Source organism: Gymnoscopelus microlampas (genome assembly GCF_963454915.1).
Source record: "Gymnoscopelus microlampas genome assembly, chromosome: 2".
NCBI classification, from domain to species: domain Eukaryota; kingdom Metazoa; phylum Chordata; class Actinopteri; order Myctophiformes; family Myctophidae; genus Gymnoscopelus; species Gymnoscopelus microlampas.
This window is the reverse complement of record NC_139939.1, coordinates 32,499,591-32,513,666: the sequence shown is the minus strand read 5'-3', so window position 1 is coordinate 32,513,666 and position 14,076 is coordinate 32,499,591. Positions and strand designations below refer to the sequence as shown.

Genomic DNA, 14,076 nt, shown 5'->3' with positions numbered 1-14,076 from the left:
TGAACAAAGATTAACAAAAATAGAGGCTTATTCAATTATGTGTAAATCCATATTAAAATGAACGAATCCATAAAGATGTCCAGAGTTACACAATGACAATCAAATATATTGTCTGTTATAAAACTTAAGGTAGACAAATGACAGAAATGTCATTATTAAATATACACAGCATTATTATACAGTATTTAGAACAGACTGACCTTCCTATTTTGTAGCACTAGTCTGTGTTTGGGTGTGTGGAGGGAAGGTCGAAATTGGTTTCTTACTCACCTCTCACTGAACTGCAATCCTCCCCATTTTTGTATATCACTCAGTGACCTGACACCATTCATTCATTCTCATAATCCAGCCATATGAGTGTTAAAGCTCTTCACATTTGTTCTCTGTTGTGGTAATGCTATGATGCACAGCAATGTCTTTCCTCAATTTTTGTATCTCTTGGCCTTGCTGTGTTTACCCAGTCTTTCGTGAGCCCTTTGTACAGTAGTACCATGAAGAAAAGCCATGTCTATGACTTGAGAAAGCAATATAAACACCTTCTTCTCATCACCAAATAAATGTAATAATTCACATGGCCTCTTTACTTAATAGACTTGTGTAGCTTAAGATAACGGAAACAAAACCATCAAACCACCAAAACATAAATCGCCATAATTATGCTTGTAAATCAATTCTATCCCCCAGAATTCAGCATCTTCATAGGGAACTAACAAAGGCAGCAATAAGCTAACTCAATTAATAAACCAAATGAGCATGTAAAATCAGATTAGATCTAATTAAATCCTACACTTCCTGCCATTTGCCTTTTTTACAGATTGGCAAAATGACAGAGAGTTTAAGCATCCACACAGTAAAACTATGAGTGTAAAAATAGACAGAATAGACCATTTTTTACACTCCAGAGTTAAATCAACACTTAGGATTTTCCTGTGCATGAAGATGGAGGGAAAACGGCACGGACAGCTCCATATGCGTTATGTCACCCTCAGGGGACAGTTGGGTCCGACTGTCTTTTCCTGCCACGCTCATTTGGCCCTAGAAATCTTCCCGTCTTGTGCTAAAGGTCTCTCATTGCTACAAGGCTCCTTGGCACTATCTGGGAGCTGCAGACGAGGGATTTGGTGATTAAACACGCCTTCATTAAAGCGATTACATGCATAGGGCCATTCAATTTCCCACAGGCAGCTTAATAACGATGAGAGGAAGAAGAGAAAGAGTAGGGTCTTAATTTGGGGAGGAGTAGCATGTGGGGGAGCATCGACAATAGCTGTTTGTTTGTGCTAATTCAAGTGCCCCCCATGCAGTTATAGGACTAGCAGTCCTCTGACTTGCTTTGCAGGGCGAGGGCGTGAGCTCGATCTCCTTGCGGGGACAGCAAGGTTTTTGCCCTGATGAACACTTGTACCTGACTCACCACACCTACAGGCCACTTCCAGGTCACTGAGCTTACAGCATGGAGGACCTTGCCAAAGATGCAGGAAACATGTTAGTTCTGGTTCATTTAATCAAGCTGGCCCGTGTTTAGTGCCCAGCAAATGCCTTAAAGTGGATGGGAGATTGGGGTAGAAGGGATTGAAAAAGCAGTTTGGAGGCAAAAAGGAAGGAGCGAGTTAAAGTCACGGTGAAGGCCAAATGAGCATCACGCTCCTTCAGGGCTCCTCCTGTTTTGTCCTCGACTAACCAAAGATTTGGCTTGAAAGAAAATGAGCTAATTACAGGAATGGATTGTTGCCAATACAAGCACAGAGACTGCAGTCAGTGCAGTGTGAGTTATATTCTCATGAGTAAACGTTCAACATCAATAAATATTCAAGATAACAACTATAATGCATTTCACTGATCCCAGAAACTCTTGAATAATTCATCTTACTGAAGGAACCTCTGTGTGAACTACATCAATATGGAATGTCAGCTTGGCTGAAACGTTTTAATTTCTATATAAAGTTCCACTCAGCAGATTAAAGGATGTGGTGCTGTCCTGTCCCCTTTCTCTCTCTCCTTTGCACAGCCAGCAGACATGTACTGTATAACCTGTGACATGCAAACAGGTTTAACCACCGTTTTGCCAATGTTCATCACCAGGGCACTGCCACAGGCACCACCATGTTCATCACCATGGCTAATTGCCTCCATGGGCTTCTGCTTACTTCTTATTTTCTCCTTATTTTTCCTATAGCTTTCTTCTTTTCCTTCACCTTCTCGAAAACCAAATGAATTCTGTCAAGTTGCATTACACTTCCACTCAAAGCCAATGACAGAATTGCATATATGAGCTTTATCTCAGTGTGTGTGTGTGTGTGTGTGTGTGAGTGACGATGCAAGCATCACCGTGGTTACAATTATGTCAATTATTTAGCATATAGTAAACTGTAATTTATCAAATTGCTTATCTATTTTCAGCCATGTAATTTGTACGGAGAAACCTTTGCTGCTAAAGGTGCATGAGGTGCAACGTACATTTTAAGCCACTTCCAGAATCAACCATAAATTGAACTTCCAAAAATGTGCATCTGAAAAATTACATTAAAAGCTCAAATGCTTGGGTTCATGGGTCCATTACAAAATATTATGATGGCCAGTGGATGAGGTCACTTTCTGAAACTAAAACTTACCACTAACAACTGTTTTACTCCATTTCCCTGAAGTTACTTCTGTTTTGTTCTTTCCCCTGAAGTTACTCACTGACAAGACAGCAGACCAACAGATGGACGTCAGGTCACTGGTTCAGAGGAAGAGGCAAAATAACGACTAACCACCATGTGACAGCTGACCTAACCACTGCAGGCCTTAACTGTGCACAGAGGGAGTGTGCAGGAGTGACAGTGAACAGATCACCAGATCAAATCATCTTGTCTTGGAATTTGTAGGCTACTGTATGTATGGTCACGAAATTGCATTCCTTGCTTGTAACCAACCAGGGTTTGGAAGTAATGGAGTTCCATAACTAAATTACAAAATAAATGCAAATGAAACTATTACAATTACAAAGAAAAATGTGGTAGATAAACTACAGTTACTGATCAAAATGTTATTACAATGTGATTACAAAAGGATTACTCTTGAATATCCCTACCTAGTAGAAAGCGCCATAATATTAAAATAAAAAAAGAATTCGGCCTTTGTCGAGCATCTACACGAACAACCCGTGTTCAGGGGAGGGAAGCCGGGCGGGGAGGGTGATATTGGTCATTGCACTTACTAATACGGGCGGGGGCGGCACCTGTCAGCAGGGAGTGTGGGGCGGGAGGAGTAGGATGAAGGCTCTACGTCCTCCTGGTGGGGGCTCCTCACTGGCAGTTGAGTCAGCAGGATGCGACAGCAGTGACAACACAGAAATGTGTACCATCAGAGTCGGACAAATTCTTTAGTATGCACTTAAAATAATTTATTTCCTATACGTTGTAACAATACTAACAATAGGGGAAAAGGGAGGTGGAACAATAGGTTGGCATGTCATCTTCAAACAATTCAAAGCAAATCATGAAGGCAGGTGTCTCTGTCTTCCTAATAAGCACATATGGGCCCAATCCCACTAATTAGGGATGACACTGGGGATGACAATGGCATTTAACAACTCTAAAATGAATAAATAAAAATACATATATGTATATTTCTATTCTACGCCATCACATTTTTTGCATCTTGAGGGCAAAGGTCAGTGAAGTGTGCATAGCAGAGTGGACCAAAAGCCTAATATCTCCCACAGCCAAGGGGATTCATCTTTAAGCCAGTGGTTAAGATGTTTGGCTTTAATGTCGCTTCCCACACAGGAGACCCAGGTTAGAATCCCGGGGCGTGACATTTGGTGCAGAGACGGCTATCAGGTTTCCCAGTGGGGATGGTGAAAGGGGGTGAGTATAGCATAGTGGCTCAGCAGAGCCTCTGCATGAAGACCAAAACCCTTAATATCTCATCAGGCCAAGGGTGTTCCCCTTTAGGCTAGTGGTTAAGATGTTTGGTAACAGTATAGTGGTAACTTAGAACTTTGAGTAAAAGATATTCTTGACAATAAAAAACCTATATATATATATATATATATATATATATATATATATATATATATATATATATATATATGTGTGCATATTCTTATCACAAGTAAGTCGCGCGAACGCTGGAAGCGAACGCAGCTCGAAAATAAGAAGAATAGAAAGGAATGAGCAATTACTTGCCATCCGGCCTGAAATATGCACAAATGACATTGAACTCTTAGATATCCCAATAGATGAACTCGTGTAGATGCTTGTAGATGTGTTATTTTTGACTGTCGCTGCTATATTTTTCTCAGAGGAGTGTAATTTGTCACCCAGGGGCACAGGCGAATTTCAGCCACACTGTAGTGCATGCAGGCAATGAGAGCGTGACTCACATGGGGGCAGCCAATGAGAGCGTGAGTGACATGGGGACGCGGCTGCACACATACTGCACACAGACAGACACACAAGCCGAGCCGAGTGTCATAGTATGCTCCACTTGGTCGGAGGCGCGGCTTCGCGCGCCTCCTTCCGCGTTCGCAATTATGTGTCATTCTAGGACATAGCCTATTTTCATGGAGTGCACATACAATATCCTGGTTTAAAACATTCATTTAGAAAGTCGTCAAAAAGTAATTAAAGGTAATTATATTACATTACTTGAGGAAAGACTTTATGTACTATATTATTGTATTAGGAGGGTAGTTAGTAATCTGTAACAGATTACATTTCAAAAGTAACTTTTCCAACCCTGCACAGTGCACATACTTTAACACAATATGGGACAAAGGCAAACTTGTGAACACAATTGTAAAAGTCATTTAGGGTTTTTAGAGTAATTTTATGCACAGAAACTAAAATAGGGCTTATGCTTTCTCATTTCGCTGGGGACCCGCTGTAACCCCAACAGGGACCCCTGGTGGTCCCCGGACCCCACTTTAAGAAACAGTGCTGTAAAGATTGCAGGTGATATAACATTATTAGACCAATTCATTTGCTCCATACAGTAAAAAACTAGTCAGTGGTGGATATAGGCCTCTGTGTTATTGTCAAGAAAAACCCAGGACAGATTGTACACGACTCAGAGCCTATCTGGGATTTGGCAACACATTCTTTTTTGGAAAGGTGAACAGGCGTGGGAGGAGAGCCCTTCAGGGAGTGATTCAGAGGTCATTACCATACAGTGGAGACAGAGACGTCTTTCTACCAAACAGGTGTTCAGAGTGGGGGACATTTATGTTATAGCCTACATGTCTGTCTGGAGTGATGTTATTTGTTCATGTTACCATGGTTTCTAGGGACATTAGAAGTAGTAGTGGTAAATTAAGCAACATAAGAACCAATAAGACTCATGAAGGTAGGCTGTAGCAGCAGCAGTATACATGCACAGGCAGCACCTTTTACCTTTACTCTCTCTCCCAGTCCCACCAGCACATTAGGCTACTTTTTCCTGATGTTGGGCTTTTTATCCCACTTGTACGCAAGTAAGCACCACACAACCAAATAGTGTATAAAACATTAGGCTAAATGGGAATTTTACATTTTGTGGCACATATTTCCTCTTTACAGTTTGCCAAACTTCAATGATGCGGTTATATAATTTCTTATTTTATTTTTCGCAATATTTTAGTTCAGTGGTTCTCAACCTTTTCAGGCCGCAGCCCCCCAAAATAATCATATTTGAACTGGTAAGCACTTGGAATTGTAGGACTTGTGGCATTACATTTAGTTTGACTCGGTTCCACAGATATCTGTGGAATCTTGTAGATCGGCTATTGTCACAATTTTTGCCTCTTTCTTATATTATTTGACAATTTGGCCAATGTTTGACCAGTTTTCATAGTATAGTTTGTTGATTACTTTTGATGCAGTAATGGTCTTTTTCCCTTCTTTTTTTTTAAGTATTAAAAAAGGTCTTAAAAGTCCTTAAATTGTCACTCAACTGTCATCTGGCAACCCTCCAAAAATCTTGTGGGGACCCCCCTGGGGTTCCCGACCCACAGGTTGATTACCACTGTTTTAGTTTACACCAACCCCTCCTCCTCCTCTCGCCTTGGGCGACAGAGTGGAACTGGAACAATATGCCTCCTCCTCCTCCTCCACCCACATCCCGGAGGCTTCACTTTTGGACACCGTCCAAAATGGGATTGGCTTCCCGCATCTCACAGGGAGGAACTGGCGCGGCAGGAATACCCATATATGGAATGACTGATATCGATTTCGATCGCATGATTCGCCAGCATATCCTTATCAATTGGACATTGTATAGGCTCAACTTGAAACCGAAATGACAAGGGATTTTCACTTTAAGCTTTCCGTTCCATCATAACGGTGGGGTCTTTAAGAAAAGCCTTGTGTTTTGGAGCAGTCGTTCTCAACCTTTTCAGGCCGTGAGTGACCCCCCAAAATATAGCCTACATATTTGAACCGGGGACCCCCCACCCTGACAGGCACTTGGAATTGTAGGAGTTGAGGCATTACATTTAGTTTGACTCTGTTCCAAGGATAAATATTGTGAAAATAGCAGATCTACAAGCTCACAATGCCTACCAGGGTGAGGCATTGTGGGCTTGTAGATCGGCTATTTTCAAAATGTTATGTTATTTGAGAATTTCGCCAATGTTTAGTGTAGGCTAATATAGTTTGTTGATTACTTTCGATCAGTAAAGGACTTTTTCTATTTTAGGTAGTATAAAGGTCTAAAAGTCCATACATTGTCACTTTACTGTCATCTGGGGACCCCCCAAAATAATGAGGGGACCCCCCTGGGGATCCCGACCCACAGGTTGAGAACCACTGTTTTAGAGCGTATTCAGGCTATTAGCTTAATATTGAGTGTATGCTATCGTTAACCACATAGTTTTCTCTCTAACAATGATCGTGTTTACTGTCCTTGTTCCTGGCAACAACGTCATCAAGAAGCTAACATCCCGGGGCGGGCTGTAAGGAAGCAACCAATCAGCTGTTAGACTACAGGTTGGCCAGAGTGTGGAAGAACCGAAGAACAAGATCCTATAAATACCACGGAGCTCACAGTGCGACAGCACTGACACACACGCATATAAACGAGGAACAAGTCAAACTTTTAATTCAGAACGCAAAGGAACACAGCAACACAGGGAGTGGAATCAAAACATCAGAAATAGTCGCCGGACACCCGCTAAAGGAACACAACTACACAAGTTGGTACAGTACAGTTCCACTATTTTTGGAAGTTTTGCTTTGTTTTTGGTAACTTTGATCGTCAGCATAAATAATACAGCGGGACTTGGTGCTGTAAAAGAGAAACAATTGGGGCGATCGGTGTCCAGGCAACATTGCTGCGCACCACTTGTATTTGACTGTTTGCTTTGAAATATGTCCACAATAATGGAACAGCCTTTTTATGACGACTCGTTTCTCTCTGCTTATGGCCATTCAGGCGCTGCCCTGCCAGACTACAAACTCCTAAAGCAGAACATGAACTTGAACTTCGCGGATTCATATCGGAATTCAAATCTCAAGTCACAGCTACGCGCCGATGGTGAATTCTATCCAGTGGGAACGGCAGACCTGGGCTCTCTAAAGCTCGCTTCTCCTGAACTGGAGCGACTGATCATCCAGAACAGCAACGGAGTCATCACTACACCGACCCCTGCCCAGTATCTCTACAGTCGGGGCATCACAGATGAGCAGGAGGGGTTCGCTGACGGCTTCGTTAAAGCGCTGGACGACCTCCACAAGATGAACCAGATGGCCCCACCGAACGTGTCCATCGGTACGGGCGGCGTGTCCTGCCCGGGCCCCTCTGTGCCGGTGGTGTTCGGTTCATCCATGCAGCACGAGCCCCTCGAGTACACCACGCTGGGCAGCTGCACCTCGAACACTACCATGTCCTCTGCAGCCTCCTACCCGTCCACCACCATCAGCTACCTGCCTCACCAGTATCACCAACATCCCCAAGCTATCGCGCACGGCTCCCATCACTTCCAGCACTCGCTACCCGGAGCTGGCCTCCACGCACAGCGCTTCGGCGTCATGAAAGAGGAGCCCCAGACGGTTCCCGACATGCAGAGCAGTGACAGTGACTGTCCGCCGATGTCGCCCATCGACATGGAGAACCAGGAGCGGATTAAAGCGGAGCGCAAACGTTTGAGGAACCGGCTCGCCGCGACAAAGTGTCGGAAGCGCAAACTGGAGCGTATCTCCCGGCTGGAGGACAAGGTGAAGGTCCTGAAGACAGATAACGTGGGGCTGTCAAATACGGCTTCTGTCCTCCGCGATCAGGTGGCCCAGCTCAAACAGAAAGTCATGACACATGTCACCAGTGGCTGTCAGCTCATGTTGGCACCCAACGTTAAGTCCTATTAACGAGACAATGCACTTTGAAAAAACACTGGACAATGTACGGACAGCTGGTCAAAAAAGTAAAATGCACTGACAACACAAGACTTTTTAGACGATGTGTTTTATGTTGGAAATACGTTTGTAAAAGGACGAGGTTATAAGTATGTTTTCTGTAAACATAAGGCGACGAAATCATAAAAGCACACAAGACTGAAACACTTCGGGCATTTTTTTTTACTCGTTTGAATCTCTATAAAGTCACCTCTCTGGCTTTGCCTGTTTACAATTTACTTTGTCAACTGCCATTGTTTGTGATGCATTCCACTGTAAGTTATTTGTGTTCAACTGTTCATCAGGCTGAGCCTGTCTTGTCTTTTTTTACTTGTACAGTAAATATTTAAGTAAATACAATTAAGAAAAATGTGGAGTTTTGTCGATTTTCTTACATATATCATTAGTAGGCTAGTCTATAGAAATAACACACGTCCGTTCGAGAACCTGGATTATGGTGATAGTATCATAGTTATGGGATATTTCGGTTGGATTGTTTGTCAGACAACACAACCAAACACATTTCTGAACAAAATTATGGACCTAGCACTTTAGAATAAGATATAGCCTAGCAAGCTATATCAGTTCATATCAATAGCCTAGCGTGACGCTGACATGCCGATGGGGAATGTTTTCCTATTGACGCACTTACGTATGTCTATATATGGCCAACTTCTCTGTTAAACGTCACAATCCACAAAAAGGTTTCCGGGAACTCCCACCTACATTGCCCGACAGAAACGTCGCGGTCTGAGTTTGTGCGTGTGTATGTGTGTGTGTGCGTGCGTGTGAAAAGGTTTGTCAATGAGTGGTTTATCAGATAGGGAGTTTCCCCACTCAGCTCTCAATTTCCCATAACAGCCCATGCGAACGCTAGTTGAAAAAGGTTATAGTACAACTTATAAATAAATGTGTATTATACAAGATTGTCCTGACTGATAATATATTTGAACTATTGAATATGAATGTGACAAGTGTTGTGGACTAAATAATTCAATTATAACCAAAGTAGCTATAGTTAAAATAACCCACTTATACAATAAAAATGTACCAATTGGGTCTGGATAAATGTTATTCCCCTTTGTTGAATCTAGGCAGTGTCCTAAGACTAATACACATTCAATGTTTACAGGTACAATTACGTATATAAAAAATGATTCCCAAACTGGCATCCATAATTTCACCATCATAAGCTAACACAAAAACACTGTCACTAAAGCTAAAATAAAAGCAGCACAAGGAAATGTACAACAAGCCCCGTTCTGTATAGAACACTTCCGTTCAGTTCAGTACCCAATCATACCCAGCTACTAAATGTGTTTTCCACATCTGGCCTGTGACATTTGGGTGTAACATGGCAGTTTGGAAACAACTGGCATAAGACATACTCCAAATTGAACAAAGAACCAAGATTCCTCTTTCAAGATCTTCTTCACCACACACCCAAAATGTTCAATTTACACTCTGAACAATAAATGGACATTGGCAACATGTAGAAGTGCAATCGTGCCACCTAGTGTTCATATGTAGAACTGTTGAATAACCAATCGCAACACATTCAAATAACAAGTATTTCCACTTCGTTTTATTTCTTTGACACAAAACACTGCCAACATGTCAATACTTTCCATTGCTTTAAATGAGACGGCTGACTGATTAAGTAACAGAACAAAGTACAAAATAATCAGAAGCAAATGTACTTTCAGTGCTTAGGACTATGAGGCAGATCAACCAGGAACATGTCATACGAAGTGGGTTTGTGTAATTACACAACTTTCAGAATTTTGTTGAGATGACATCGGACACCAAAAAGAAACTGCCCAACAGGAAAACTTCTCATCTGAGGGTTAAGTGCTACGGCTAGGAAGTCAACTGGGAAAAGTGTCACTTTACTGCTTAGAGAAGAATGATTTGCTCTTCTGGACATCAGGGACAATGGTATCACTTCCTGGTTTCCAGCCAGCGGGGCACACTGTGGGGAGGGAGAAGGGACAAAATTCACCACATTCAGTGAAACTTAGAATTGACATACGCACCCACAGTTCATGTGTGAATAAACATCAGCATTGAAACTCATGACACATGGTCTTGTTATATTCTAATGCCAATCTGGCTGACCAGCCAGTCTGTATTGAAGGCAGAATCACAGTTGCATTCTGTGTCCTTTCCTTCTGTATGACTAAATAGTTTGTTCAATGTATTTACCCTCTCCAAATTTGTCAGTGTGTTGGAAGGCCTGGACCAGACGCAGGGTTTCATCCACCGAGCGGCCAACAGGCAAGTCATTGATGGTGATCTGTCTCAGGACGCCCTTGTCATCAATCACAAACAGACCCCTAACAGGGACAAATGTACACGTTTAAGTCCTAAGCAAAAGTGGTCAATCACACGTGTGTGCGTGTGTGTGCGTGTGCGTGTGTGTGTGTACTATGCATCAATCATGTTATCAAACAGGGAAATCAGGTCAAACCCCATAGACAAGACATGTGGCAAGTATTATTGGTTGGCAGCATGAAGCTTATCCTATGAAACAAATTGAGATATTTGTTCAAGCAAGCCTACATGTGTACAATGCTTGAGTTTCAGTTCAGCGATTATAAAAGCCTACTTCTTTACAGATGTCCCCTAATTGTGAGGAATACTATACATACTGGATAAGGATATAGTTCTGTTTGCCAATGACAAAGATATGAACATTTTCAGGTTTTAAAAGCATCCATAACAAATTCACAGACCAACGTTAAACTGTGGACTACGGTGAAACACAGACACACACCTGTATGCGATGCCTTCATCCTCCTTGAGCACACCATAATCTCTAGAGATGGACTGGGTGAGATCTGCTACCAAGGGAATGTTCATGGGACCCAAACCACCCTCTTTCCTTGGTGTGTTGATCCTACAATAAACAATTGCTCAATTCTTATGACAGTACAACCATTTCACCTTAAAGTGTAAATCTCAAAAAAACTATAAATAACATTCAAATTCATAATCTATATACTATAAACAGTATATAAAGAGTAACATTTAGAATAGGTCACTCATATTGCACTTAAAAGCCTTTAATTTCTTGGATTATGATTCTTTGTAGAAAGCAAGTTGGACAGAGTCATGTGACTGACAGTTGGTTCTTCTCAGCATGCCAAATAACTTATCACCACTATACAGATCAGCAGAGTCAGAAGAGATAAGCTTGGGTGGGTTGTTTAAAACCTGCCAACATGTCTTATAGTTCAATTAAACATTTTATTATAGTAACCCAACGGTTGTGACATTTGTCTAATTGTTCAATATATTTGTACAATTTCAAAATAAATGTGTATGTACAGTAAAGCCTATAATGGTTATCAAATTAACCAAATTCCTCTGGAAAAGATGCAAACCAAACCAATTAAGTTCTGACTCTTAAATCATCCTCATTCGCCAATGGAAATACATGATCTGCATGGCGCGGAGTGGTGTCTGATAATAATATTAGTCAATGCTCACCAGGCCAGGTGAGAGAAGTGAGAGTCTGTGGAGGCAGCAATGACCTCACAGCCAAGCTTACGGAATTCCTCTGCCCTGTCGCTGAAAGCCACAATCTCGGTGGGGCACACAAAGGTGAAGTCCAGGGGGTAGAAGAAAAAGATCACATATTTCCCTGGATAACACAGAGGAGTTGGCAGATGTTCATTTGTGGACAATCCATTTGTTATATCTTACACATTTTATTTTTTAAAGACTGCATTTTAACTCTGTCATGTCTACCATTCAAAAACAGTGTGTATGTGCAAATGACAGACCTAGAAACCGAGGAACCATTTAAAAGTGTGCTTTTCCAGTAAGACATAGCTCATGGCAAGTCTATTACCTTTGTAGTCAGATAGCTGGATGTCTTTAAACTGCCCATCAACCACAGCAGTGGCTTTGAAGTTGGGGGCAGGCTGGCCGATCTTAGCATTTCCAGCAGACATGGTGGTGTCGGCAGCTCACTGAGGGAAGCAGAAAGAATATCAACTGATGATTTCTGATGCCACAATATGCAAAGGAGCACTAATCTAGGGGTGTGGGGTCTGAGGCTCTTTTTCAATCTCTGTCAGACGCAATATCATTAGGTCACACAAACGGAAAAAGGCCAAACAGTAACTAAAAAGTCCCAGGCAACTACTCAAAGGTTTGACTGTTCTCCCAAGTTTCATAACTCTTTAGTGATCGTGGGTGGAAGCTGGATCAACGAGTTAAACCATGGGTAAAACATGGTTTAACAAGTCACATGCATGTCAGTTGTTCAGTGCACAATAGTTATTTAAGAGGCTTATATAACCATGGAGGATGATCATATATAACCAATAGAAATACTAGTATGGTGATGATGCCGCACCATTGCAGAAGTTTTCAGTTAAAACTTCTGCAATTAAATGAGCTAAAATATTAGCTCATTTAATATTTTAATTACTACTCTCTTTCACAAGCATCATGACGGCTGATGGTTTTCATCAACGACAGTAGGCCTACTTTAAGACAGAGTTTGACATTACCGCCATCTATTGACAAAATGAATACCAAAGTACGTGAGTTAATGCAACAGTAAACTATCCACTGCAGTCGTTAATATTTTGCTGCATAATTGTATTGATTGATTTGATCGTTTTGAGTAACGTTACATCCACGCACAAATCAGTGATTAAAACGTAGGCGACCTAGAATAATACATCGTTAGTATGCAAATCTAATGACTGCATATTTTGACAGATAGTAAAACAAAGTGTCGTTATGATCAACATTCTTGACAAAATCAGGGACAAAGAACAAAAAGCTAGAAAGAGGCCGCAAGTCCACGAAGGAGGAGATGAAGTGACCCACACTGTCTGTCTGGCTAGCATAGCCAGGGTCCTTTGTTTTAAACTCTCTCCTAAAGAACAACACAGGGGACTCGGGTCTATGAAGTAAATACATTTTACATGCACAATTCGCCTGAAAATGTGAATAAAGACGACAAAAGCTACACATTTCACTTACAGTGCGTGTTCTGTGGGTCAAATGGAGAGATGTGGGGACGGAGAGGAGCTCTGCTTGCAGAATGAGTGGAAGAGACCGGGGAGAAAAGACCGCTGCAAGAAGTAGGATCAGAGGGTCGCCAGGTTTTGGGAGAGAAACAAGTAACCAGGTCTAAGAAAACAAGCCCAAAAGAAGCGACACATGAGCGGCCACAAGAGCGCTTTAAACCATACATTGGCTATTTTCAAAAAAATCGACAAATGTGGAATATTTTAACAACACAAATGTGGTACACGGGTCACTGGCACATAATATTTTCAGTCTGCAGACAAATACATATTAATTCGGGGGTCCTTTACATGACAATGTTTGAGAACCATTAGTTTGAACAACATTAGGAAACAAGCTCAAATAAGTACAAGTACACTACACCTTAGAAACAAGCCCCCAAAAACGCAGCCACCAATATTTACAAGCAACTTTACAGAAAAACAAGGCCAAAGTCGCTTTTAACAAGCGGACATGGCAACGCTGGAGAGGATCTTCCAGAAGCCCTTCGCCGAACGACGGTGTCGCGTGCCGGAAATAGCTGACCTACAAGCTCACGGCGCGTTGCGTCCTCTACGCCGTGTGAGCTTGTAGATCGGCTACTTTCCGCGCGCGACACCCTGGAAGTTAAAACAGTTAATTTCAAAATAAAAGCTCTAGTCAAACATCTCTACCGCGAATCGTGTTGTACGTT

At 41.9% G+C, this 14,076-nt stretch overlaps 2 protein-coding genes across 3 annotated transcripts; one reads left to right on the top strand and one right to left on the bottom strand.

Annotated features, from left to right (window-relative positions):
- The first annotated feature begins 7,024 nt into the window (after nucleotides 1-7,024).
- LOC311062208 (transcription factor JunB-like) lies at nucleotides 7,025-8,725 on the top strand. 2 transcript variants are annotated; one of them, XM_084081076.1, is made up of 2 exons: nucleotides 7,025-7,160; nucleotides 7,396-8,725. In XM_084081076.1, exon 2 carries the CDS (start codon nucleotides 7,434-7,436, stop codon nucleotides 8,322-8,324), a length of 891 nt encoding a protein of 296 aa, XP_083937202.1. In that variant the 5' UTR covers nucleotides 7,025-7,160; nucleotides 7,396-7,433; the 3' UTR covers nucleotides 8,325-8,725. The 2 variants fall into 2 exon arrangements, with proteins under 2 accessions (XP_083937202.1, XP_083937203.1); XM_084081077.1 differs by having other exon boundaries at nucleotides 7,035-7,156.
- A 1,189-nt stretch (nucleotides 8,726-9,914) lies between these two features.
- Nucleotides 9,915-13,491, bottom strand: prdx2 (peroxiredoxin 2). Its single transcript, XM_084081047.1, has 6 exons — nucleotides 13,356-13,491; nucleotides 12,208-12,328; nucleotides 11,844-11,997; nucleotides 11,128-11,250; nucleotides 10,557-10,687; nucleotides 9,915-10,323 (listed from the first exon to the last, which is right to left on the bottom strand). Exons 2-6 carry the CDS (start codon nucleotides 12,308-12,310, stop codon nucleotides 10,241-10,243), a joined length of 594 nt encoding a protein of 197 aa, XP_083937173.1. The 5' UTR covers nucleotides 12,311-12,328; nucleotides 13,356-13,491; the 3' UTR covers nucleotides 9,915-10,240.
- Nucleotides 13,492-14,076: the final 585 nt, after the last annotated feature.

What these genes read in the sequence shown, in the direction of transcription:
- prdx2 (XM_084081047.1), bottom strand. Translation starts at nt 12,310, where the DNA reads ATGTCTGCTGGAAATGCTAAGATCGGCCAGCCTGCCCCCAACTTCAAA. An exon ending in GATGAAGGCATCGCATACAG is followed by an intron (nt 10,688 to 11,127) that starts GTGTGTGTCTGT and finishes TGTCCCTGTTAG; the next exon opens with GGGTCTGTTTGTGATTGATG. An exon ending in CACTGACAAATTTGGAGAGG is followed by an intron (nt 10,324 to 10,556) that starts GTAAATACATTG and finishes CCCTCCCCACAG; the next exon opens with TGTGCCCCGCTGGCTGGAAA.
- LOC311062208 (XM_084081076.1), top strand. Translation starts at nt 7,434, where the DNA reads ATGAACTTGAACTTCGCGGATTCATATCGGAATTCAAATCTCAAGTCA.